This window comes from Equus przewalskii, chromosome 19, assembly GCF_037783145.1.
Source record: "Equus przewalskii isolate Varuska chromosome 19, EquPr2, whole genome shotgun sequence".
Lineage (NCBI taxonomy): Eukaryota > Metazoa > Chordata > Mammalia > Perissodactyla > Equidae > Equus > Equus przewalskii.
This window is the reverse complement of record NC_091849.1, coordinates 7,807,632-7,835,629: the sequence shown is the minus strand read 5'-3', so window position 1 is coordinate 7,835,629 and position 27,998 is coordinate 7,807,632. Positions and strand designations below refer to the sequence as shown.

The 27,998-nt window shown below is 41.6% G+C and overlaps 2 protein-coding genes and 1 pseudogene across 23 annotated transcripts in view; 1 reads left to right on the top strand and 2 right to left on the bottom strand.

The window, feature by feature from the left end:
• Window positions 1-649: 649 nt before the first annotated feature.
• Window positions 650-27,301, bottom strand: RIOK1 (RIO kinase 1). 7 transcript variants are annotated; one of them, XR_011529570.1, is made up of 18 exons: window positions 26,951-27,301; window positions 23,688-23,892; window positions 21,542-21,632; window positions 20,872-20,941; window positions 19,679-19,721; window positions 15,611-15,703; window positions 14,727-14,839; window positions 14,542-14,622; window positions 13,186-13,272; window positions 12,630-12,767; window positions 12,098-12,201; window positions 11,774-11,880; window positions 8,771-8,836; window positions 7,773-7,892; window positions 6,896-6,949; window positions 5,075-5,227; window positions 1,812-3,791; window positions 650-1,237 (listed from the first exon to the last, which is right to left on the bottom strand). XR_011529570.1 is itself a non-coding variant. In XM_008517550.2 (17 exons), exons 2-17 carry the CDS (start codon window positions 23,811-23,813, stop codon window positions 3,681-3,683), a joined length of 1,557 nt encoding a protein of 518 aa, XP_008515772.1. In that variant the 5' UTR covers window positions 23,814-23,892; window positions 26,951-27,301; the 3' UTR covers window positions 650-3,680. The 7 variants fall into 7 exon arrangements, 4 of the variants coding, with proteins under 4 accessions (XP_008515772.1, XP_008515771.1, XP_070440121.1 ...); XR_544494.2 differs by having other exon boundaries at window positions 26,651-27,212; XR_011529571.1 differs by lacking the exon at window positions 5,075-5,227 and having other exon boundaries at window positions 26,651-26,952.
• Window positions 17,282-19,432, bottom strand: LOC139077398 (threonylcarbamoyl-AMP synthase pseudogene; annotated as a pseudogene).
• The window catches only part of CAGE1 (cancer antigen 1), a 45,645-nt gene continuing 44,598 nt past the window's right edge, over window positions 26,952-27,998 (top strand). For 3 of the 16 annotated variants that reach the window (XM_070584011.1, XM_070584004.1, XM_070584005.1), the window contains exon 1: window positions 26,964-27,387. In XM_070584011.1, the coding sequence (XP_070440112.1) occupies window positions 27,375-27,387 (13 nt within the window). In that variant the 5' untranslated portion in view covers window positions 26,964-27,374. Of the gene's footprint in view, window positions 27,671-27,998 lie in introns of all 16 variants that reach the window. The other 13 variants (XM_070584013.1, XM_070584008.1, XM_070584015.1 and 10 more) reach the window with 10 other exon arrangements.

The following is a 27,998-nucleotide window of genomic DNA, read 5'->3' as shown; positions in this document are numbered from 1 at the left end:
AGGCATTACAATGCTGCCTAGGCCTACCTTTGAGGCCCACACGATGAAACCTTGATGCCTACACAAAAAGTTACTTAAAAATAATACGACAACAAATCTACACACATTTGTCCAAGGCAATACAAACCCAAAGAATATGGAAATTAAAAACTCCAACCAAAATACAGGGCATGTGATAACATGATCCAGTTCAAGGGACAGAAGGGGAGAGCTCTCGCTTTATGATCACGCATAGATGAAAACCTTACCCATCTGATGTGGCCACAAAAAATCTTCACAGGAAACTATACTTTGAGGAGAATTTGCTCTAGTTGCCGATCCTTGCAACTCTTTCATCATCAAAAAGTAACCAAGGGCTGGCCCGGTGGCAGAGTGGTTAAGTTCACATGCTTGGCTTCAGGGGCCTGGGGTTCACTGGTTCAGATCCCGGGTGTGGACCTACGCACCACTTATCAAGCCATGCTGTGACAGGCGTCCCACATATAAAGTAGAGGAAGATGGGCACAGACGTTAGCTTAGGGCCAGTCATCCTCAGCAAAAGAAGGACTGGCCACAGATGTTAGCTCAGGGCTAATCTTCCTCAAAACAAACAAAAACACAAACAACAACAACAACAAAAAGTAACCCCCAGAAATCAAGAGTAAAGCTCTGAATGTTCATGATCTTTATTTACTATGTCTACAGACAACTAAAAATTAGGAAACCTGTCAAGCTTTTGAAAATGAAAATGATTTTTCAGAGCCCATGATATTAAATTGAATTTTTTTCCAGCTTCTAGGATGTTTTTCTTTTCAGCTCTTCATTTTCTGAGCCAAAAGGTTAGTGAAATCACAGGCACATAACAGCACAGGCCTGCAGCAAAGAAACAGCAAGCTGCTTGCACTGAGTTCAGCAGAATGCTCATGAAAAGGAGAGATCTTCTCAAACAACTCAATATTAAACTATAAAGGTTTTCAGATCTCTTGGGTCCACCTTCATCAAGTTACAAATAAAGCTGAAGAAAACGTGATGTCAGCTGAGAACCACAGATTGATCAGACCTGGGCAAACAGCTGGCCCAATTCCTCTCTCTTCACTCCAAGGCCACGCTCAAAGGCTGGAGCTTCCGGGCCCGTGAAAGTTCTGTTCCTCAACTGATTCATCCAAGGAAGAGCAGGAAGTGGAGCAGCGTAAGAAACAGCTGTGATTTTGTCTTCAAAGGAATCTCCAGGTTTCTCATGGTAAACTTTTAGTAACACCTGCATTATTTGAAAGGATTAGAAAAATCAACAAAATAGGCCAGAAAATCAGATTCATCTACTACAATTGACAGAATTATGTCCCAGCCTTCGGGCCAAGAGACCTGAACCTCATCTCTCCCATTGGAAAGTAACTGTACAAGGAATAATCCAGACACTAAACCTGTCAAATTCAAAGGCAATCCAAGCCTATAACTTTGGCTAAGAATGGGCTCCTTCCTTCCCAGCCTCCTGGTGAGAAAGAAACACTGGAAATATGGTCTCAGATGAGTTCAGCAAGAACACGACCAGTGGTTACCACTCAGCCACAGTCTATGTCCCAGAATCCAAACAGGGCAACAGCCACAACAGCGAAAGTTATCAGAAAAACGTTCCTCAAATTAGACTCCCCCTATAGTCCCAAATCTTGGCATTTTACAAGCCACTCCCTCCCGACAGCAACGTAAATGAGAATGAACTGTGCTGAATCTGGCCGACACTACTTTTGCCCAAGTGAAACTGATTCCAAAGTGAGTAATTGCATTAGTCGCCATAAGATCGCTCTGAGGAGCTTGACCGCTTGCTTCATACACACCTTGTCAGAGAGAAGGCCAGGCTAGGCCAGGCCCCAGAAGACCCTGAGACGAACTCCCCACAGTCGGGAGGATGGCTACGTTTGTGTGAGCTTTCTCCTCGGTTGTGTTAACTGTAGAATATTTCAGAGGGGCTACTGTCGTCTTTCACTGAAATTGTATTTTGAACTTTTTAAAGTCAGGAAGGAAAAGTATTATGAACATGATAATTTGACTTAAAATTTTAAAAGCTCAGCGGACCCGCCACCAATAATCCACCAACTCTCAAGCAGGTGCAAGCTTCAGTTTTAGGGAAACTGTTTATTTATAGAAACTATGTCTGATGCAAGGGCTAAAAGAGACATTTCTAATATCAAGTACATGGTAAAAAATAAAAACTAACTTGGTAATTTCTTTCAACATTTTTGCTTTGTGGCAATATAAGCTTTTACCTTACCCTCCTACTCCCAAATCTGCTCCACCCACATTGCTTCCCAACAGTTGGGAAGTGACAGTGCCAACATTAAGTCACAACTCCAACATTCACTGCAGTTGCTTTGGTCATAAATCCTGAGGGCGTCCTTCACTCTTTCTCCCAATTCCTCAGGTATTCCCTTAGCACGGCCAGTTCACTCTACCTTTGTATTCTGTCTAGAATACAACCACTTCGCTCCATGTCCGCTGCTACCATCCTAGACCAAGCCATCACCTCTCATGTGGGGTACCACAATAAATAACCAACTGGCCTCTCACCCTTGCTTCCTAGTCAATTCTCCAGAAGCCAGGGTGATCACAATCCTTTCAAAACAGAAGTCAGATCATATCATTCTTCTGCTAAAAACTCTCCAATAGCCTAACACCATCTGATCTCATCTACTACTTTCTTCCTTGGTTATGATGCTCCAGCATCTTGTTTCTAGAACATTTCAGGCACATTTCTGCCTCAGGGCCTTTGCACTTGCTGTTTGCGTTACCAGGAATGCTCTTCACTCCTGAAATGCACATGACTCACATTCTTCAGGTATTTGCTGAAATACAGCCTCTCAGTGTGGCCTATTTTTAAACTGCAAACTCCCACTTCCCCAGGCATTATTTCTTCTCTGCATTATTTCTCTCCACAGATTTTATCACCTGCAGATACACTGTTTTTTAACTTATCTTAATATCTTGTCTTCCTTTAAAATGTAAACTACCTGAAGCTAGAAGTTTTTGCCTGTTTTGTTAACTGCTGTACTCCTAGCACTGAACTACTCAAATATTTGAGAGATGAATGAACAGGCCAAATAGCTGAATGTGAAATAGCTTATGAACTAGGAGGCCCTAGCTTAAAAAAGAGTATTCAAGATGAAGAGTAAGTGCATGACAAATGATCGCCAATGCAGACAGAACAGAGCCGCTGTGAACGATTACATCGACAGCCAACCGAATTCTCTTATCAGTGAAAACCCCTTGTACAGAAACCATGGCCTGACCAGCAAATGATTTCAGATGGGTCTTTGGCATGTACAAACAAAGCAAAAACAACGTGCCCCAGCCTGTCCAAGGTGCCTTTACACCCACATAAAGGCTATGGATGTCCATCACCTTGAAGTATGTACGATGCTTCAAAGAACATGTTGTAAGAGAAAAAATATATAAAACTGTACAAAGTTCTTCATTAACACAGCAGCTTAAATAAATCCTCTGATAATACCAGACAGAGCCAGGGACAGGTCTAGGCAACAGAGCTCAGAGCTCTTTACATAATTACACGAAGACACCCAATCAGTCTTCACAGATGCTGCCGTAATCACCATTCGGTTAAATCAGTAACCCATCTTCCAGAGGCAGCTTACTGTGCAGGCCAGAAAAGCAACTGACGGAAAATTACTGTACGTAACATAGTCCTGATTCTATTTTCCCTTTTTTGTCTTGGCTGTCTTCTCTTTTCTTTTTTTCACATGTTTAGGAACTTTGTTTTTTCTTTTCTCTCTCTGAGCTTCCTTGACCATCTTTTTTCTTTCCTGTAAAACAAAAACAAAAATTAAAAAACCCACAGATTTCATTCAGAGCATACACATTAATATTACAACTAAATTAAAAAAATATGTAAAACGGGGGCCGGCACCATGGCCGAGTGGTTGGGTTCGCGCACTCCACTTTGGGGGCCCAGGGTTTCCCCGGTTTGGATCCTAGGCCTGGACATGGCGCCACTCATCAAGCCATGCTGAGGCGGCATCCCACATGCCACAACTAGAAGGATCCACAACTAAAATATACAACTATGTACGGGGGGGATTTGGGGACAAAAAGGAAAAATAAAATCTTTCCCAAAAAAAAGTATGTAAAACGATAAAAAGTGAGTGTAACATGAAAAAATGAAAAATGATTATGATTTGGTAGTGGAATTTTGGGTGCAAATTGTCTTTAAGGTCTCAACAGAAATTTGAAGACAGCCAAACAGAAAGATCCGTGAGGATGTTATTAAATGTTTGCAACTATTTTTCTTTATTAAGTTTCATATTTTAAAAGAAATAAAGGTTAGAAAGAGACAAAATATTCATTTCCAGTAGGCAAAGAGGGGAAATGTACCAGCGAGCTGGACACGTCTCTCTGGAGTGTCAGGACCCACAGATTCTAAGGCAGGATTCCGCTCAGAATGAAGAACACAGTCGTGCACCACCTAACAACAGCGAGTCGGCGGTGGGCCGCACGTGCCACGGTGGCCCGTGAGACTGGTCCCACATAGCCCAGGTGTGTAGCGGGCTACGCCATCTAGGTCTGTGTAAGTGCACTCTGTGAAGTTCTTACGATGATGAAATTGTCTAACAATGCGTTTCTCAGAGCGTACTCCGTCATTAAGTGACTATCAGTCACTATCACTATCACAACCCCCGTCCGTCGGTAGTGTCTCTTTACGTCTACGGCTAGGAGTGGAAGAAACAGTCATTCAGATTCTGGAAACACCAGACTGGGCTAGAAATCCCTCTGAAATGGCTCTTCAGTATTTCACCGTGGGGCAACTCCAACCTCATCTGTACTTCAAGTGAATGATAATCATTTTAATCAACGTACTGAATTCAGTGTGTCCTCTCTCTGGGCAGTACCCAAGGAGCTCCTAATAGAAATCCAATCTCTAGATAATGTACCACCAAGAGTGCAGTTCACACTTGGGAACTGAAACTACAATGAGAGGTACTTACTGATCAACACTGCTTTCAGTCACCATAATCCAGACACTTAAAGAGAAATGTGAGCAGCTGTGCTGCCATGTTGAAGAGCAAGGGAATCTGAGTTCCTGGCTCACCTTTTTATCAACCTCGAGGTCGGTGGGGGGCTTCTTGGAGCAAGCATGGTCTCCCTGCTCTTCCAAGTCTGTGTCAGCACACTCAGAGCCTCCAGCATCTTCTGAATCAGAACAAGCCTTTTCCTTAACTTGATTTTCCAGAAGTGCAGGCACCTTGAAAATATTACAGAACCATGTTCTTCTAAGCCAATCAGTTATCTACTGTTATCAAATGTGTTAACGCCAGAATTCAGATTTTAGCCTTGCAGATAGACTTTGACAAACATCCTGTACTGAAACATCAAAACAACAGAGTCAACATCTGGGAGGAAGCTGGGAAGCAGCCATTCCAGTGAGGCTCGGGGATGTACCCAAATGAAGGAACAGGGCCCTACTGGGCGACCTGCGTCAACACCAGAACTGTTCTGCTTCTTTCAGCAAATCAGGACTGTTGGGATTTGGAAGGATGTGAAATAGAGATAGAAATAAAAAATAAACACTTATTTGGATAACTTCACAGCTGTTTTCCTATAGACTGAATTTCAAGTAACATATTCTTAATACAATCAAGAGGGAAGACAATATTTAAACGAGAAATTTTCAGGTTTTTTTCTCAAGTTTAGCAGTTTTTAAAGCAGCAGGAAGCATTTTTTAAAAACACGAGGTTTCCTTTTGTAAGAAAAAAACAGATCTTTAAGAGGCAATTGTACAAAAAGGTTTTCTAGTCAGTTGCAACAAAACCTTCATGCTCTGGAATTCAAAGCACAACTGCCCCACAGTACCTGTCATATACAACTCAGACATGCAAAATACTGGGATTTTCCTAATTCAGTTCTTCCCATAAAAAAGACACAGTAAATTTTCAAAAAGCAAACTGTGATCCTTCCTAGTTAAGCCTTTAAGAACATTAAAAGAAACAAGAACTACCTTTACTATCATTCAAATCAGAATAAACCCCTGCTATTCTAAAACGTAAAACAAAACAAGATTGTTTTTAGAAAAACCATTGCAGGAATCCAGCACTATAAGACTGCTAGACTCACGAGATTGGTCTTCAGCAGGTTTCGTGCTAGTATGAGACCAGATTCCACTGTTTGTTTTTTTTTAAAGATTTTTAAATTTTTTTTTCCTTTTTCTCCCCAAAGCCCCCCAATACACAGTTGCATTTTTTTTTCAGTTGTGGGTCCTTCTAGTTGTGGCATGTGGGACGCCACCTCAGCATGGCTTGATGAGCGGTGCCATGTCCGCACCAGGAAACCCTGGGCCGTGGAAGCAGAGCATGCGAACTTAACCACTCGTCCACAGGGCTGGCCCTCCACTGTTTTTTAAAGCTGGTTGTAAAACATGAAGCAGCACAGTTTCATTACTAACTTCACAAATGAAGACCAGGATATGAAAGGGATCAATGCCTCACTACAACAAAAGAATAATTCAGAAGCAGATTGAAAAAGAAACCACAAATTTCTATACTTCAGTCTTATAGTTAAAAAGAATGAAACAAAAAGGGCATTTCTGAAAATGCCCATGACTCTGAAAGTATCTATACTAATACTACTATATCATTCTTAATTTAACTCTAATAATACATTAAATCTTTTTTTTCTGAGGAAAATCTGCCCTGAGCTAACACCCGTGCCAATCTTCCTCTATTTTTCAGGATGTGGGCTGCCAGCACAGCATGGTCACTAACAGAGTGGTATACATCTGCGCCAGGAACGAATCCAGGCCACCAAAGCAGAGTGAGCCCAACTTAACCACTAGGCCACCAGGGCTGGCCCCTAAATTTTATATTCTTTAAAAGTTTTTTTCACATAAATGAACAGCAACACATGTTTTTCATACCTTCTGAACTCCTGACAAATCTTTCTTCATCCCTGTGACAGTTTGGTACAGAATCTTGTAACCAAAAAGAAAAAAACAAGAATCAACATCCAACTAGACAGTGAAATACACACATTGCAATATTAAGAAATAACACTGTGAGCCACACAGTATCTCGTGTGACTAAAGGAGCCTAAAACGTATCTCACAGTAACATGGAAAGTTCACAGAATGTATGTTATCCTCGTCCACCAAACACACCAGGCATCAGCAAACTCCGGCCACAGGCCAACACAACCCGCAGCCTGATGGTTTTTACAGGTGAACATATGAGACCAATTTGACGACAGAAAACTCTAACTTTGAATCTTAATTAAATGAAATGTATTCTCCCCAAAATAACTTCATTCTTTTCTCATCAGTAGACCTGTATCATGAAAAGTTGTATTCAGTTATTATTAAAGTGTTTTTAATTTCATCAATACAAATTTGGGGGAAATTTTTCTCTCTTGTTATATAATGACCCACAGAACCGCCTCAACTTTGCTTCTTGGCCTGCAAAGCCTAAAATATTTGCTATCTTCCCCTTTAACAGGAAAAAATCTTCCAGACCCTGAAATATATATGTTAATGGATATAGTATAATAACCATTTATAGCCTAGACTTGTATGCAAATATTCCTTTTTCTGCAATTATAGTCTGTTGGACTCATTCAAATGTATCATTTCCTTTCATAAATACCAGTGAATTCCCTTTACATCCAATGTGCACAGAGAACATGTTAATGCAAAGGGAATTAGCCATCTCAGTAGATTCGAAGCCACATTCAAGCCTGCAGGTTGGGGACGGTAGCTTCCTTTGTAAACTTGCTTGCTACATACAAACCAAGCAACTCACATTGTCTTGTTGGGCATTCATGGCCATGTCCTCTTCCTTCAATTTCATCATTATATCCATATCCCTCTCATAATTTTTTACTTCATTCAAGGTTCTAGGAATATATGCTCGTTTAAACACCTAACAGACACAGAGAAAAAGTAAAATTGAAACTGTCATTCACATATTTCTCACATTCCCTCAGCATCCTCCCCCGTATCAAGTCAGAGGGATCTAGCATCATCGTCTGCAGCACTGATTCTCAGCCAGGCTGTTCGCACACACCGGGGTTGTATCTGCTGTGTAGCGTGCCTACAGCAATTTGTTACTAATGATAAAACACTAAATGATTTAAGATTACCCTTAAAGTAACACTTCTTTTCCCTTGTTTGCATTCCAAAAAGCTTTTCTGAGTGGGAGAGAAGGCAGTGGAGTTGCAGTTAGCAAGCACTGCTCGGCTATGCCTTACAGAGGAACATGTTTTACATGGGATCATTATCCACCCTACACTATTGTGAAAAAAGGCTCAGAATTGCTGATATAGGGTACCTTATATTCATCTATCTCACTAATAACTATGAGAATTTTTTTTTAAAAGCCCAGTATAGATCACTTTCACAAAAAGTACACTGACTCCCAAGATTAAAATTTTTTTTTAACCAAACGTAAATATTTAAAATCAACAATGTGACTGGAATCAACATTTAAATCATGTAGAAATTCACATTTGCAAACTAAAATAGGCTTTTCCTTCTTGAATCATACACTCTAATAGGCTCTTTAAAAACATTCTCCATCCAGGACAATGGACTAATAGGTTGCTGAGCAGAAGGACATAACGGAATGTAAGTTATACAATTTGACTCAGTTAAATTACCTAACATATTAAGTCTCAAGGAAATATTATCATTCAAAAAACTGATTTATTAAAATCAAATTCATGCACTAGCAGTATTACAAAAAACCAAACGTCAAAACACAAGTGTTTCCTGAGGCTGTGAACAGATAACAAATTCTACCTCTTCATCCACATGGTCTTGGCTGGATCTTTCTTCCTTGGTCCTTTGAGATGCTATTTCCATGGCCTTGGAAAGAAAACAAAAATTACTCTGCTTTACATTCAACCTACAGAGGATCCACTCACTTCCCAATTTCAGTACAGACCTGCTCTAACCTCTGTCCATAGCCTCTTCACACTCCTGAAGAAGGACGTGCTGTCCTCCAGCAGGACAGGTGAGCTCACACCACAAAGGTTGCCATCAACCCACAAGTAACAGAGTAAATCAAACTCGTCCAGCCTCAGGGGATCTCTAGCCCTCTCTCAAAATTAATACTACTTTTACTAATTTTTAAATGGTTAGCACAAATATTTACTAAAGGAAAAGCGAGACCCAAAGAACGAAGAACCACTCTTCAACTCTTGAGCAGTCACGAAGGGGTCAGAGGGACGGTGCACGGCCCTCTAGTACGGCCCTCTAGTCGAGAGTATGCGGCTCCAAGGCTGCTGCAGCCTCAGGCATGGGAGGAAGCGCTGAGCACAGGGACTGCAACGGAGGCGACAAAGACACGACAGGACTCTCCTGGCTTGTAAAACCGTAAAACTGAAGATGTGTTCTCTACTCTATTTAGAATACGTAGAAGAAAGGGAAAAATAGTGGTACTAGGGTTTTTTAAGTTCACACACTAAAATTAGTGCTAAAGAGTTTAAGAATAAAAATGATGTGATATTTATTTATTGAATTAACATATGTGATTATTTACTATGTGCCAGGTACTGATTAGGTCCTGGCAATACAAGAATGCAACTCTGTCCCTTAAGAGTTCATAGTCTAGTAGAGGGTGACAAAATTAAAAAGAACCAAATATATTAAGAAGTGATGCAGTGTGACTACTTCTATCATAGACTTACAAGATATAGAAAATATACCTACGGAAACAATTGTTTCTGCCTGATGCCTCCTCAAGAAGGCTTTCTGAACTGAGCTTTAAGGTTCACTAGGCAGAGCAAGCTGCGCACAGGTAGAAATGGGAAGGCATTCCAGGAGAGGGGGAACATGAAAAGGTCAGAGAAAACTGAAACCTGTGTAGGACCATGGATGCCATGTATTCCATATTCTGATTCACAGACAAAAGTAAAAATAGATAAAATGAACATCAAAATCAAAAACTTCTGTGTATCGGGGCCGGCCCCGTGTCTGAGTGGTTAAGTTCGCATGCTCTGCTTCGGTGGCCCAGGGTTTCACCAGTTCAAATCCTGGGTGCAGAAATGGGACCACTCATCAGGCCACGCTGAGGCAGCATCCCACATGCCACAACTAAAAGGACCCACAACTAAAAATACACAACTATGTATGGGGGGGGGCTTTGGGGAGAAAAAGGAAAAATAAAATCTTAAGAAAAAAAAGACTTCTGTGTATCAAGAGTGTGAAAAGACAGCCTATGGAATGGGAGAAAATATTTGCAAATCATATATCTGAAAAGGGGTTGGGGTTTTTTTTGGTGAGGAAGATTGGCCCTGAGCTAACATCTGTGCCAATCTTTCTCTATTTTATATGTGGGACACTGCCACAGCATAGCTTGATGAGCGGTGTGTAGGTCCACACCCAGGATCCAAACTCATGAACCCTAGGCTGCTGAGGCAGAGCACATGAACTTAACCACTATGCCACCAGACCAGCCCCTGATAAGGGGTTAATAATATTCAAAATATATAAAGAACTCCTACAACTCAACAACACAAAAACAACCTAATTAAAAAATAGGCAAAAGACTTGAATAGATATTTCTCCAAAAAAGATATACAAATGGCCAGCAAGGAAATGAAAAGATGCTCATCATCATTCATCATTAGGAAATGCAAATCAAAATTAAGAGATACAACCTCAGAGTCATCAGGATAGCTACTCAAAACAAAACACAAAAACAAAACAGAAAATCAAATAAAAAAATAAGTGTTGGCAAGGATGTGAGAATGTGGAGAAACTGGAACCCTTGTGCACTGCTAGTGCAAATGTAAAATGGTACAGCCACTAAGGAGAACAGCATGGCAGTGCCTCAAAAAATTAAAAGTACAACTACCATATGATCCAGCAATTCCACTTTTGGATATATACCGAAAAGAATTAAAGCAGGGTCTTGAAGAGACATTTGTACACCCGTGTTCACAGCAGCACTATTCACAACAGCCAAAAGGTGGAAGCAACCTGAGTGTCCATCTCTGGATGAATGGATAAACAAAATGCAGTCTACACCTACAATGGAAGGTTATTCAGCCTTCCAAATGAAGGAAATTCTGACACACACCACACCGTGGATGAACCTTGAGGACATTATGTTACGCAAAACAAGGTAGCTAGAAAAAGACAAATCCTTGAGGGCCAGCCCCATGGTCAAGTGGTTAAGTTCATGTGCTTCGCTGCAGCGGCCCAGGGTTTCGCCAGTTGGAATCCTGAGCGCGGACATGGCACTGCTCATCAGGCCATGCTGAGGCGGCTTCCCACATGCCACAACTAGAAGGACCCACAACTAAGAATATACAACTATGTACTGGGGGGATTTGGGGAGAAAAAAGGAAAAAATAAAATCTTAAAAAAAAAAAAAAACCTGTCCTTAAATTGTATGCTTTCATGCCATTAAATATTTAAAAAAAAAAGAAAAAAAAAATCTTGTCTGATTGCACTCACGGGAGGCACCTAGAGTTGGCAACCTCAGACACAAAGCAGATGGACTCAGGGGAGGGAGGAGTGGAGAGTTAGTGTTTAATGGGTACAGAGTTTCTGTTTTACAAGATGGAAAAAGTTCTGCGGATCTTGCCTGATGATTAAAGTTAAGAAACCTGCCTTTACCATTGGCTTTTTACTATATTTTTGGTTCCCCACCTGTGAAATCAGAAGGAAAAGGTCTTGGGAAGCTGTCGAAATGAACAAATATTATGCTGAGCAATTTGAGACCCTCAGAAGTGCCACGTAAGTGCAAATTACTACTGCCATTTTCCATTCTTTCCCTCCCTCACCCCATCTCACCTTCGAGAGATAAGCGTCCATGTTCTCCGGTGTAATTGAGGGATCTGTGACAAATTCAAAGAGCTCCCGCACAGTCATCACAGCAACACCGCGCTTCAAAAAGAAATCTGTCAGAAGGAAAACATTAATGACAGCTTTACGAGGGAAAAGGTTATTATTCCAACTACTTTACAGAGAAACAGAGAAAAACACGCCATCTCTAGTTAATGGCAGAGGTATCACTGCAACGAACGAGTTAGTGCCAAGACCTTACATTAGCAGCTTAACAGAGCACAGAACCAACAAGCACAAACAAGGCGGGAGAAAATTCCAGCTTCCACTCACCATTGACATTGGCACAATCTTTTCTCAAGAACTCCAAGGCGTGTGGGTGGTCATGCTCCACGGACTGAGAAACATCAATGATGTACACACCTCCACTGTGGTACCTGTGGGCCAGACATGCGGGGACTGTGAGAGGCATCAGGGATGCACACCTCCACTTGGGTATCGTGAGGGCCAGACGTGCGGGGACTATCGGATATGACTACTTTCCTACATTTTGTTTAAAAAGTTCTATTTTAAGAGCAAGAGAAGTAACTAATAAAATAAACAAGGTGGGTAAGGAGAAGAGGCCGCTTTGACTAACAAGGGATGAAAACTGAGAAACCTTCCAAAGTCCTTTAACGATCAAGAGAGGTCAATTCTGTGACTAAAGTCACCAAAGGCAGGAACACATCCTGTACTGCGACCACGTGGAAGTCAACTTCCGAACTTCAGCATTTAGTATGACTTCTCTGGATTGGGAATTTTGTTCATTTTTTTAAAGGACACGAAATGACTTATGGGGGGTTCCTAAGGGACACAGCACACTCACAGCATGTTAAATTCGCTGAGATCCGCATGGACGAGCCTGGCATCCTGATACATCCTTCTCATGTACTGAATGACCTGCAGATACAACTCCCGAGCCTTGGATTCTGATAACTGGACGTTTTTCAAGAGTGGCGCTGGCCTGGAATAAAAAAAAAAGGGACAACTAACATACACTGACCCAGGACAAGTTTTCTCGCCTCATGCTACTATGACACAGGCACTCTCTTCTACACCTGAGCACATGAACTGTGCGTGGGACAACTTGGTTCACTAGAGACACACCATTCCAAGAAGCTGTCAACAAACACGCCGTCCCAGCTTACTGTATAATACATTCCTCAAAAACAGGGCGAACTTCATTATTCTGAAGCATTTTAAGACTTAAAAAGGTAGAATAAATTGATAACTCTATGCACTAATACAACAGAAAACGTGGATAAAAAATATTCTAAGATGAAAGGAGCCATTCAAATGGGAAATATTAGTTCATTGGCTAATTTAAAGCACTTAACAATACAGTTCTGAGCAAGTAATTATTAGGCCTTGCACATACTTACATGTCATCCTTCCCAATGAAACCCATGACGAGAACATGGCTTCTCAACAGGATAGGTTCTGGGCATGGGATCTCAGCTGTGTTTAGCCTGCGATATCAAGACAGAGAAAAGGACTAACGAAAAGTCGAAACGGCATCTAAAACAATTCAAGATTAATACTGCTGCCAGGAAACAACACCATGGCCTTGAAACTATTATTGTACTTCTTCAACTCTAAGACCAGAGCTTTTAGGTGACACCATTATGTATCCCCAAGAATGACAAACACTGGCAATTCAACTATGACATCTTATAGCTTCTAACAGCCAATCTGATTCCAGAGATGGGAAACCATGAAAAAAATTTGCACCTTAGTACTGATGAAATACAGCAGGTACGTCTGCAATTATCTTTTGAGTTGATCAGTCTGAAAAGAGCTTAATAAAATTAGTTGGACTCACAACCAACAGCTAACTAAGCACAAAATTTTAGAAGGACTTTCAAAATAAGTACTACTTGCTTGATACTAAAATATCCAGTATATGTCACCTATGTACAGCATATAAAAAGTTAAAATAAGGGCCAGCACGGTGGCTCAGCAGTTAAGTGTGCATGTTCTGCTTTGGGGGCCCAGGGGTTGCTGGTTCAGATCCTGGGTGAGGACATGGCACCGCTTGGCACCCCACATATAAAGTAGAGGAAGATGGGCATGGATGTTAGCTCAGGGCCAGTCTTCCTCAGTAAAAAGAGGAGGATTGGCAGCAGATGTTAGCTCAGGGCTAATCTTCCTCAAGGAAAAAAAAAGTTAAAACATTTAAAAGAGGGGGAAAAAATCCTTCAAATTTTTGTGGAAACTTGATCTCTGCTATGTAAGCCACCTTTACCTGATACAAAGGCATGAGCACAAAGAATACAGAAATGTGTCCAAAATTGGACTAAAATAAGGAAACTACAATAAGCAGAGTTTAGGATCTAACAGAATTTGTCTAAAACTCCAACACTTACTAACACGTGACCCATCGTTCTCACCACCGGACTGTGTCACTTCCCTGTTTATGGTCCTCTAACAGCTCCTCATCATCCTCAGTCTAAATGCTGAACGTTTTCACGCAGCTTCCAAGGCCCCTCACATGAGCCACCCTTGCTGAATAAATGTGAATCGTGGCAGAATGCTTCTGTAACGGATTCTTAGAACAGAGAAGAGGAGCGAGTTCCCACTTGTCCAGAAATTTGTTTCTTCTGCTTCCCTCAGCAGATCTAACGGAACTGAACGGCCCTATAGAGTCCCTGCCTCTGGGCAGAGCCACACTGGGACCTGCCGTAGGACAGGGCTGAGCCGACGTGCAGGGCACAGCATGCACATCCCCAGACAGTCACCTGATTAAGTTCCTCATTTCTTTTTCTGCCCAAGTTTTCACCATTTTTCTGGGGTTTCCTTTACAATAGCCATGACGAAATCTTGAACAAGAAAAATATTTGTTATTTCAATCATTCCATTATTCTACTTTTTATTTTTTAGGAAATAGAAAGTAAGCCAACTGGGAAAAAAAGTCTGAGCTTACCTGAATTCCCCACTTACATACTTATCCCGATCTTTGAACACCAAAATAGAAGTTTTATAAATTTTGATTGCTCTGCTCTGTCCATTTGTGGTGCTAGCATGGTATACATTAGCCTAGTTTAAGTCAAAAACAAAAAAAATTAAGTTCATCTTAAGTAACTACAAACAGTACTTTACTTTTCCAGTCTATTTGATTCCATCTTCAAAAGTCAAGTGAACCGAAATAACACGCATAAGGTACACCATCATTTTCTGCACATGTGAATTAAAATACAAAACATCATACCAGAAGGTAAAGTAAATATATCTCCAAATTACATATATAGTAAAATTCAATTTAAGTACATGTGAGAAGTGGTCTCAAACTTTTTCTATCTCAAATATGTGGAAAATACTTGAAGACATTCTTACATGTTGTGATTTATAAAGTGAATTTCACTGAGAACTGCTTCCTATAGAATGAGGTGCTAACTTAAAAACACCATGCCTCTCTCCCTATCTAAATATAAAGGAAAAAATAAGAAAAACACTCAACTCACAGAAACTAGACCATAACCCCCACCACCACTGGTAAATGTCTGAACAGGACTGAGGCCTGCAGTCAAGTGACCCCCTAAGCTTACTGCTGGGTATACTAGGGGCTCAACGATACAATACAGTAATGGCAGTGGAAAGGCACAGCAATGTGCACAACTTTCTACTGGTCATAAATATTAATAAAGCCATTTTCAGAAACACTGTATTAAACCCTCCCGACTTGGGTATAGTTTTTAAAAAGATTTCTTTTTAAAGGCACACTATATTTACTAAGTGCCTTAGATTCATTTGGTATCTGAAAGAAGAAAGCTAACATGAAAACATTCAGGCATCCAAAAAACAGCTCACTTCTTTTCCAGTGCTAATGCAGCCATTTATCTCTGATATAATTCCTCTAGTCAACATCTTGAATAAAATCATTCGTGTTCTGGGATCCAACACCTAAAAAGAAATGCAAAAAGTAGAAATTTCAGAAAGATAGTATCAAATATTTCCCAATGAAGCCCCTGACAATTACCAAATGAAGAGCTTAACTGTACTATGCTATTCCGGCTGCCTGAATGAGAGTTTCTATTACGGTGTTTTTATTCACTCTGATTTTTAGCACATAAAATGTGAGGTGAAAGCTAAAGGAACCAGAAAGACAACAAACCAACAAGTTCATCCAGTCACGGAAATCAAAAGCTACCAAGTACAAGGGAAGCAGAAACTGACTAGATCAATGTTAGCCAACAGAAATATACTGCAAACCATCTAAGTAATTTCACATTTTCTAGTCCTCATTACAGGACGTCAAAAGAAACAGGTGAAACTAATTTTAACATATTTTATTTAATCCAACACATCTAAAACACTATTATTTTGACAGATAATATAAAGTTATTAGTGAGATATTCAACATTGTTTTTTACATTAAGTCTTAAAATGAAGTTTGTATTTACATTTATAGTGCATCTCAATTGAAACTAGCCATGTTCCAAGTGCTCAGTGGCCAGTTTATTAGATATGCAACTTTAACCCAGGGGTCAGCACCCAACGGCTCAGGAATCAAATCCAGCCCGCAGCCTGTTTTTCTACAGCCTGCAAGCTAAGAAAGGTTTTTCCACTTTTAAAGAGTTTTTTTTAAAAAAAGAATTAGCGATGCCTAAAGAATCAATCATTCAGCCCTTTAAAGAATGAGTCTGCAGACTCCTGGTACAGATGAGTCAATCCAGGAAAGGTCTCCTTCAAAGTCAGAGCAGTCAGTCTGGAGTAAAAAGGGCCCCAAAGTCCTCTTTAACAAACAGAAGGTGATCAATTTTTTTTCCCATTTATAAAGTTGTTTAATAGCAGCATTATTTTCTATTAAAGAAAACCAAAGTTCAAATGCCCAACAACAACGTTTAACACTTGGTATAGATATGAATAAAGATAAAGGGTGAATAGACACTGGATTTAAATAAAGGTGTTATACGTATAATTTGCTATAATTTATTTTATGAATAAATAAGAAAAAAGTCCCTGGCTTAAAGGGATAGCAGAGATTTGTTTTCCAATATTCTTTAATTTGGACCCCCTACCCCCACCCCTTGCCAATTGAGCTGACTTCCCACCATTAGACCAAAATGATGACTCTCTTGGCCAGGCAATTACAGCACACACGCCAGCAGCCCCCTGGTTCAGAGGAAACAGTGTTTGGCCTGTGGCTCTACAATCTTCACTCTCAGCTGGTTCCAGCTCCAGGAGCACAAACTCACACCTTTGGTCACTTCAGACTTAAACAGCACCAGCTGGTGCTCTAGCTGATCTGGACCTTAAATGCCACCTACCCACCAGAGAGGAGGCTCTCATTACATTTCAAATCTGTTATTTGAATTATTTTTCAAAAATTAAAAAAAAAAGGGAAGAAACTTATCAGAACAAGGCCATCCTAGGAATGTTCTTAGTCTCTATTCAGCTTTTGGCTGATATATGAAATTACAGATGATAAATATAACCTCCCCCACCAGGTGTGAGGCGTTAAACCAGCAGCTCCTGGGACCTGATCTACAGTATTAAGACACATTGCCTTAAAGGGTCAGACTAGTGACGTTGCAGCCCCACTGGCCTCTGCAAATGAGGCCTTGGCAGCCACCAGCAGACAGACACATGGTGTCCAGCACCAGTGCTTAGGCACCCCCTCCTCCCAACTTTCACAAGCAGGATCTGTACGAAGGGAGCAGCCTGTACTTCTGTTGGAGGATGGCTGTAGTACTTTCCAGGGCACAGCCTGGACAAATGATGCCAAACCTTCCAGGCACAGACACGTCAACCACAGCTGAGCCTAGGTGATACTCAGAGCTCTGGCCATCCCCAGCTGGTTCCCCATCAATGACCAGGGACAACTGAGGCCAGAGGTCCTGGAACTCCTCGACATTCAGAGAACTGGCCTGGGAGCTGAGGTTAGCGCTGGTGAGGGGAAGTGGTCCCCCAAACACCCGGGCCAAGTCCTGCATGAAGGCATGGTCAGGAATCCGGATGCCTACAAGAGGAGTGAAGGGGTTCAGGTCCTCGTTGAGCTGCTCTGAGCGTTCCATCACCAGGGTCATTGGTACTGGTAACAGGTCTTTCAGGAGCCCCTCGGGTGCTCTCACATGGCAGTACCTGTAGATGTCGGCCACAAGGCCCAGGCATACGGCTAGCAGCTTGGCCTCGCTGCGGCCCTTGAGGCAGTACACAGTGCCGAGCAGCTCGCTGAGCAGGCCAGGCTGTACAGCGTGTTAGTAGGAACAGCCACCATGGCGCTGGCGTCCAACTCAACCACGGCGGCCTGCAGCACCTCACTTAGTCAGCATGTTCCGGGCTTGCGGTCGGGATGGCCCCGCTCCCCGGGAGCCGCAACAGCTGCGCTCCTGGTGCCCCCAGAGCAGGGCTCGGTGGACAGAGGAGGCGGCTACTCCAGGCGGAGCCTGCCAGCCCCTCACTCAGCCCCATACTGGCAGGAAGGCGATGAATTTAAAGCCTGCTCCTGTCCATGCCTGAAATGGAGGCAGCCAAAAATTTACACGCAATTTCAAGGGACACCTGCAGTAGCTCCTCCAGCTCCATGGAGTGAGACAGTATAAAGCGGCCAATCTTAACTGTACTTTAGGGTCTTCAATGAGGTGGCTGCAGCCACACCAGAAACCTAACATTAACAGAAACAAAACAACACTGGAGGACTGTGGACTAAAAGACAACCAATGACCAGTGCAACTAGAGAAGACCGAAAGGAACGTGAGTGAACAGGCAGTACGTGTCCGTTCCTTCTCCACCACACAGGAAAAGAGAGGGGAGTACAGGACCTAGGCAGAGACCCGTGCTGCTGCAAAGTCAGTACGCAGACAGGTTAGGAGCACGGGAAGGAGCAACGGACCAAATGAATTAAACACAAAATAAGGAAAGATAAATACAAGAAGCAAATAAACCCACAAATACGTATTTTAAAAAGACAGCTTCAGACTCAAGATATATACTCTCAGCAAAACTAATTTTGAAAGAGAAAAAGGAAGGATTTCTTGCCTAAGTTATTTTAGGGTCTTCAAAAAGTAAAGCTGCCTGATCTCTCTGAGCTAGACCACACTGTTTTCAATCACAAAAAGAAACCTCACAAAATAAATAAACTAGAGGACAATGCAGACAGAGATCCCAGACCCTACTCCTTCCTGCCTAAAGGCGGAATTCACCAACTGAGCAAACGGTTCTAGAGCTCAGGGTGGGTGCTACTCCCTTGGGGATTGAGGTGGCCAGCAAAAGAGGTGCTTATGTCCTAACCAAGGATCTGCAGGTCGAAGGGGCTACTATTGCAAAATGTGTTTGTGCATATGTGCATGCGTGGTAGCAGTAGTAATGTTCTGATCCTTTCTATCACTTTCTTCACATCAAAACTCTGTGCCAATGCTAACACCCAATCACAACTCTCTACATGTGGGAAAATCAGGGGCTGATTTTCCCCCATCCTTGAATAGAAAGAATAAAACAAGCATAATTTCTAAACAAGTAAGAGATGTCTAACTGAAAATTTGAAGGCATTACCTCTCTCTCTCTCACACACCTCCAGCCCCCTTTGTGGCAGACACCTGACCTATCTTCTGGGAAAGCTAAAAAATTCCTGGAGACCTTGTTTAAGACAAAAGATTCCTGGTCTTACAATCGATTCTGCTTCCCTTCCATGGAGGAGATGAATGTTTTGCGTGTTGGCTTCACAGGGCCACGGAGGGAGCATGACTAATTTATCTATTAATTATCCTATTACAAAGCAAAATGTAGGTCTCTAAAACTCTAAGAAGGAGTAATTTCAAATAGGAGTAACTGTTAGGTAACATTAGCATTAAGCAAGAAAGATGAAAGCAAACTACAACTCAAAGCGAAAAGAAATGCTAACTTCAAACGAGAGCTTGCCACACACTCAAACCATACCTGTTCCACGGTTGCTCTGTCGGCCTTATCTTTGATGCGATACCTAACCAAAACCAAAAAAGGGTAGGTCATGTATTTCAAATTCAGTCAGAGAAGCCAAAATAAAAAGTTTCTAAATACACATGAGTCCGTGAAATTTCTAGGTAGGCAGTTTCTTTAACAACAGATTTCCTGATCTCATCATAGTTTTATCACTCAGTGAAGCTTCCTTCATTTCCCTTTACTAAGCAGCACTTCAGTTCCCTAGGGTAAAACGAAAACATCTGCAGTAAGAAGAAAATATCTACCCACATTTCGGAAGCATTAAATAAGAAGAGCAGCTGGGGTAAAGGGAATGAGGCTGGAGTCTGTTAATGCTGTCCTTAAGTCTTTAATGATTCCATGAGTACAGAAGTCGTTTATATGGCTTTCTCGTTAAGAGTCCTTTCCCACAAAGACACAAGTTTTTATCATTTCAAGACAGTTACTGAGTTCCGTGTTAAAATGCAGACATTGATTAGCTTCAGCTCACACACTAAGTGACTCCATTGGCCCACTAACCTAAAGTAATAAAGATTCAAACACAAAGATTCAGACGCTTCAATGAAATAATAAATGACTACGGTGCTTCTCAAGAAGCTAGTATCTTTTGGGCACAGCAATAATTCAGAAGAAAACTGGTTAAGCTGAGTTCGAACACTTCTAGTTGTATGATTTTCGTGTCATTTTCTGTAATATACTGTTAATGCCTGAGTTATCAGCACTTAGAAGTTAGCTAGATCTGAAACAACTGGCTTTGAGAACAGAAGTTGTAAATGGAAACAGTTCTCAGTTATATCATTTAGTTTTAAATCTTCCTTTGAATTTTTAAAAAGATTTCATGGAAGGAAACAATTCTTAATAAATTCTAAAAAGGAAACACTTCTATACTCTAACATTTTAGTTTAAACTGGAACCTACAAAGTTACCCTCATAAGAGTGCATTTGTGAATTTCACAAGATTATAGTTTTACCATATATTTCTTAAAAAGATTCAGTTAGTATTTTTATCTTACAAAGGCATAGGATACTCTCATTTAAGCTAAAAAAAAAAAAAGAAATGGTTTACATATACAAAGGAACATCCCTTGCAGAATAATTATGACCAAGATGCTACTTAATTTGTCTAGACTTATTTCTTATCAGTCATGTTTTATAGTTAAAATATTACTTACATATCTGCTTCCTTTTGTCTAGACTTTTCAGTGACTCTATTTATGACAGAATCAGTAACATTTAGCTTATCTAAAAATACAAAAAATCCACAATGTAAACAACATATAAGACAAAAAGACATTAACAGTCTTTCTGAATAGGATACTTACCCCTCTTCCCTCTCTATTTTCTAAATATTTTATTATAAGTAAATATATTTTAGCAATAGAAAAATGTTTAATGTTTTTAATGGTAAGCACTAAGTCGTGTTTCCTTAATAACAAGTGTTGTCACTTTCATCACCACAGCTGTAATTTTTGAGCCGCCAAAATCTAGATGCAGAAATCTCCCAAAACAAATATATCGGCACGTGTGGAATTTCAGACACTATTATTATTTTGTACAACTAATATAGATAATATAATTGCTTGAATTTCAACTTTAATTCTAAAAATTTCAGTTTCATTTCGAATTACAGGTTCATAAAACAGAATTAAAAAAGGCATAAGCTAAAGTCTTTCCTTGAAGCCACGTTTTCAAATTACAAAGTTTTTATTTTCTCTAAGCATGATCATTCAGTCTGTAACACGGAATATATTCACTTCTTGATCTAACAAAATTTTATAACATTTCACAGTTTTTGAAGAATGTCCTCATAGCCCAGTGAGGAAATGTATTTTATAAACTCACCTAGATTAATTTTATTCTCAAATTTCCGTAAGACCTTGTCTGCTGGAGTAGACATTTTGGCTGAATTGCAGTTGGAAGTCTGTCGATTTGCCTAGAAGAAATTAGTACCAGAGTCTAAAGCACTAGTTATAAATACAAACCTAAGTTTACCTAATGTTTTTTTCCCTAGTTCACAGTTAACTATTAAAGCATCAATACTCAGAGGAGTACCCTAAGAATTAACCAAATTTATCCAAGAAATTTCTTAAAAAGGCATTTGAAAAAGAAGATTAAAGTTACTGGCTAAAACAAAGAGTCTGCATAATCTGGGTTGTTTATTTAACCTCTCTACAATGTATTCTTCAGTATTATAAATAAGAAATTAAAATGAAATGTGTTTTTTCTAATTTGACTGCTTCATAGATTTAAAACTTGAGAATGTTCCTTTACCGCCAAAGTGTATAATAAAGAGCTAAGACCTACATTAAACTGGTTCTAAGAATTTCATTTTGGGCCTAGTATCTCAAGGAAGGGAAAGGCTTAGCACCTAGAGTGCTACGCACAAACTTAAATAGCAGCAAAACGAGAAGAAAGGGAGACGACAGCCAGAAGCCACAAACAAGAGAATACAGCAGAGAGAAAAAGGCCTGGAACCATCACCAGTTCAATCCTGTTATCTCAGCGTGGAACTTTAAGGCCGAGCTGTTTCTTGTTTGCACAGAACTTTTTAAAATTTTCTATTAAATACAAATTTTAAAATAATGTTTAATTAAAATAATGTATGTTTAAGTAAAATCTAATACGTTAAATTTATTTTACATTAACATAATACGTTAAAATTTAAACAAATAAACTTTGTCTTTTTTTTTCTAGCTTTATTAAAATGGATTACATTGGGGGCCAGCCGGGTGGTGCAGCAGTTAAGTTCGCACATTCTGCTTGTCAGCAGCCCGGGATTCGCTGGTTAGGATCCCAGGTGCAGACATGACACCGCTTGGCAAAAACCATGCTGTGGTAGGCGTCCCACATATAAAGTAGAGGAAGATGGGCATGGATGTTAGCTCAGGGCCAGTCTTACTCAGCAAAAAGAGAAGGATTGGTGGTAGTTAGCTCAGGGCTAATCTTCCTCAAAAAAAAAAAAAGAACGAAAGAAAAGGGATCACATCCTATGTTGAAACTGCTCAAAGTCTCATCAATGAATCAACAGGTTACCAAAACAAGACCAGAAGCGTGAAATTCATTTGGTTATTTTATAAACGTCTGCATTCCAGTCCACGTTATAGCTATCTTAATATTCAAAGGAACACTGTAAGTTTTTCCTCTGCATACCTTGAGGAACCTTTATCCAGGAGGATGTACCATGTTAATCCTGTGGCTCTGACTCCTGACACACTTAGCCCTTCCAGTGTGAGGAGGCGGCGCCACACAGTCTGCTAACTTGCGTTTTGCACACGGTAGATGACGGGAGATGAGAACCTATCTCCATGTCATTAATACAGCCTTCCTTTGCAACATATTTTATAGCTGAATAATAGGCTATTATGTGAAATCAGTCCCACGGTAAATTTAATCAAAGTTCTTTCCCATGTTCCTCTACTACAAACAAGAGTGGAGGATCATTCTTGTAACTAAGTCCTGGCACACTCATAGAAGAATTGCTGAGTCAGAGTGTTTATTTTATAAGTTTTTAAAGCTTTTACATTTACCAAATCTTGGAGGTTTATCCTCCAAATAATTGTACCTACTTACTTGACCACCAACTATATATTTTGTGCCTTTGTCAGTTTCGTAGGTGGAAAAAATGGCATCTCTACAAACCTAATCTGCACTTCTTCAATTATTAATGAGGCTGAACTTTTCCTCCATGTTTCTTAACCTTTTGTAGTAAATTGTCTACTCATATCCTTTTCCATGCAGATTTTAAAGCTCATAATCTTATGATAATTTAAATAACTTTTTAAATTGATTATGGAAAGAATCCACCTCCGGGAAATTATCAGAAATATGGAAAGGTCAAAGAATGAAAATCACTAAAGGCTGGAACTACAGGACTATATTACCTGAGGAAAATCTTTCAGTTATTCAATTCCAGAACCACAAAAGGTCCTTTTAAAAAATAAGATATAAGCAAACAACACAAAGATGCATAGAATCATTTATAAAATACCTGTGGGTTACTCCCTCCATTCAAGGTAAAACCCTTGGTGAGTTTTCCAATGCCATCATCCCAGTCCCAGTCATCGTCATCATAATCCTCTTCCTCCTCCTCATCTTCTATCTCACCGTCACCCATCTTCTCATTCACATTATTTTGAAGGTCTTCAAACACAAAGTCATCTTCCTCTTTGATTATCTTCAAATCAATGTTTTCACTAGAAAGAACAAGGTTTCAGCGTGTTTACACATACTCTAATTGGACAAACATAGGTATTTATTTATGATATAACATTAAACCTATACCGACAAATCTAAAAGCTTCCCTTACAACAAATCTCCCAATAAGCTTAATCTACTTAATACCAAATTCCCCAGTTTTTCAGAGTTCTGTTGGAGTTGTTTGCTTATTCTCCAGGTCCAACTAAGGAAGAAGTACATGAGGGTGTGAAATCCGCTTCTGCCTCAGTGAGGTTAGAATTGATATAGTTACCTTCTCTGCAGAATGAACTGATTCAAGGAAAACTTCACTGAGCTGGTTTAAGAGGAAAAAAAAAAACTTTCTGACAAAACTTGGGAATAAATCTAAAGCAGCCTTATTTTGAACTCAACATTATTTTCCAACAAAGGAAACTATATCAAGGTTTGTGTTACACCAAGAACTTCAAACCACTCTTGTTCATAAAGAGAAGGAGTAGCGAACACGAGCACCACAGCTGGGTGAAGCAGGCTTGGTCAAAGAAAACAGGACAAGTGGGGATTGTCAAACCGAGAGAACAGGCCCAGGGAAATGGCAGCACAACTAATAGGGTCTTTTTTTGCCATGTGAGAATTCAGACCCAATATTATCAGGTCTTTGCAGTTTTTCAAGAAAAGCCAGAAATCTGGATATTTGTATAAAATCTCCCACTTAACTGGAATGTTCAATTTACATAAAACACTGTGCCTACCAACAAAACATATCTGCAGGCCAAATTCAAGAGAGGTACTACCAGTTTTGACCTCTAATGTAGAGAATAAGGACAGAAACTGTCTATAAAACAACCAATAATATGCACTACAGGCTTAAAAACAGTCAGACACGAGTTTAAGCAAATTCAGATATCAATCCAGACTTATTAATTAGCCACAGTTTAGAGGGCTCCAAATCTCCATGGATATGGGTAAGAAGAGAAAAAACAATCATTAAACACCTGCTATTTACTAGGATTTCATAAACATAATCAATAAATTGATCCTTCAATTGCCAAAAGCCTAGGTGGGCAGGTTAAAGTGACATCTTCATTTGTACCAGGACTTCTCAACCTCAGCCAAACAGTCCTTTGCTGCGGGAGGTTGTCTTGTGCACTGCAGGATGCGCAGCAGCATCTCCGGCCCTATCTACCAGATGCCACTAGTGTACCACCACCCTTAGCAGTGACAAGCAAAACGTCTCGAGATTGCCAAAAATCTCCTGGAGTGGGGGAGGAGGGGCAAAGTCCTCGGTTTATCCTCACTACATCCAGTGATGGATGGTAAACCAGGGCACTCATTGTCATTAAACCATTCACCAGCCACACTGGCTGTCTCTCCTTTCCACTTAACTTCTTCCCTAAGGCCTTCTGCATGCTCATCTGTAAACATAAACCTGGAATGCCCTTCTCATTTTTACTCCCCCTTCCAGTATTAGCTTACCATCACTCACTCAGGGAGGTCTTCCCTATTCTTCCCCCATTTCTCCTTTATACTATTTACCCAATTCTAATACAAGTAACTTGTCTTAATTAGACTTAACATGTTCCCCTTGCTAGAGGGCAAGTTTCAGGTCAATCAGGGTGGTGTTTACCAATGTATCCCTACCAACTAACACCAGATCTGACACACAGAAAGGCATCAACATACAGCTATTGAAAAAACCCCCAACTGACTAATAAAATCTATGTAACAAGTCCTTACCATAAACAAAAAGCACAAACTATTTTCTCAATCCACCGCCAAATCCTGTCACTTCTTCCCCCAAAACATATCCTTATGCCTCTGTCTCAAGCTCCCACAATCTCTGAGCTGATGACTTCAGTACTTTTGAACTAGTCTCTGCTTCCATTCCTGCCCTCCGAAACCATCCTCTCCATAGCAGAATAATTCCTTTAAACCGTAAATCTGATGACGTAATTCCCCTGCTAAAATCCCCCTATGATTTCCTCTAAGACCTAGAATAACACCTCAACTCCTCACCACCACTTGTCAGCCTCTACATGTCACGGCCCCTGAGAAGCACTTCTGTATCATTACCTACTGAGTTTCTCAACTACCTCCACTGTGCTGCAGGCACACTGCCCTCTAGATCTTCCTTTCACAGCCAAGAGGGATTCCACCGTTGAGCCTCTTCGCTTGCTGTTCCCTCTGCCTGAAATGCTGTTCCCTCTGCTCTTCCTGAGGTTAGCTCCTTCTTGTCATTGAGATCTGGACTTAACCTTCCCTGACCATATTCACTTGGCATATCAACCGATTTTAGTTATTTGCATAGTATATATCATTATCCTTTTTTGTTTTTTAAATCTCTATATACTTGTCTGCCCTCCCTCTCAAGCAGAGAAGGAAAAGTTCAATCACAGCTGAGACTCAGTTTGTGTTGTGCATCACTTTCTACAGCGCCCAGGACACAATCTGGCACACAGTGGGCGCTCAATAAATATTTCTTGAATGCTGAATATAAAGCGCAAAACCTATGTTTCCCAATGGCTGTCCCCAACCCTGTCTCTCGGCGACGCTAACCACGTGGGAACCCCGGACTCCCTAGACCAGAGGCGCTCGTTAACTGTGCCGTACCCCAGGACCAAGGGCCCAGCTGCGATGCAGAACGACTCCAAGGCTCTGAGGCGCGCCCCCGAGTGATGAACTACAGTCTCCCTCTGCACCACTAACAAGCGTCAACTCCCCACCGGGGCGGCGGCGAGAGCAGAATCCGGAGCGCCGGGGTCCTCCACGGCCGCCTACCTGTCGGAGGAGTCCGCGTCGTCGAACTGCCCGGGAACCACCTGACTCATCAGCAGCCGCCGGTAGTCCATGACGGACGCGCGCCGAGCCTCGCCACCCGCGGAGGCCGCCCACCCAGCGCCGAGACAGGAGCCGCACGGAGACGGTGCCCCCGCGGCCGACCCGACGGCCTCTGTGTGGATGTGTGGCCTCGCAAACCGCTGAGAAGCCCCCACGCCAAAAACACGCGCCACGTGCCACCGAGGAGCTGTACCAACAGCCCCGGCCTCCCGGCCCGCCCTGCCGGAAGTCCCGCCCTACCGGAAGTCCCGCCCCTGCGCCGGGCCGCGCGCCCGGAGCCGGCGCCGATGGTGCGCCGGAGGGACGCGTCGAAGTGTTGGGCTGCCGTGAGTCGCCTGCCCCGCTGAGCCTGTGCCGGCAGCTCCGCCCGGAGCTCTTGGTCTCCGCAGCCCGCTTCGTGTTTCCTTCCGCAGCAGGACGCGGCAGCTGCCCACAGGCTGTCGGGCCCGGGGGCTCACACCCACGTAACTCCCCGGCGCTGGAACAGAGGCTTCGAAGTGGCGAGCCGCGGGGGCGGGGCGCGGACGTCACACAGGACGTTCCAGTGCGCCCGCCGCCCCGCCGCGTCGTCCCGGGTCCGCGTGAGAGGGTGGAAGCGCCGCCTTCCTCCCGCGGAACCGGTGCAGCCAGGGCTCGCGCCCCTTCCGGGGCTCCGCGCAGCTCCATGGACCCTGGACGTGAGCACACCTCTGCGGCTTAAAACGTTAAAAAGACGTGAAGCTCTTGGGACATTACAGTCTCTCTTATTTTGTGTGCGTTGTTCTGTGGTGAAAATAAGATAACTGCTTTTAAAAGTTAAAGGTTGACATACGATTGAAAAGATTTTAAAAACAAAACCTTAGAATTTTTGCCCGTAACTCCAGTGACATCTGTTTTAACGCCAATCTTAAAACAGCGTTCGAGTGTCCCTGGAATATCTGCCCAAGCATTTGAATATTGTAAAAGGCTAGCATCGATCTGGTAAGGACAGAATGAAAGTGAGCCTAACTTAAAAAAAACCTAAGTTGGCAGATTGTGCCACATGAACAAAGTTGTAAAAGTGTAATTGGACATTCTGGGTTTAACATTTAAGGAATAAGGCCCTTGCGTTTTTTTGCATTTGGAAAAACGAAACGAGGATCTTTCAGATCCCGTTCAGCACAACCCAGGCAGCATTTACGTGTTTGGAAGATGGAGGAGGAGAGCCTAGAGTGAGGCATTTCACCAATCCTGGCTAGCCTGCTTGGCTCGCTGGGGGTTTTTCTTCTTTTTTTAATACACATAGAAGCCTAACAAGTGTGGCTCTTTC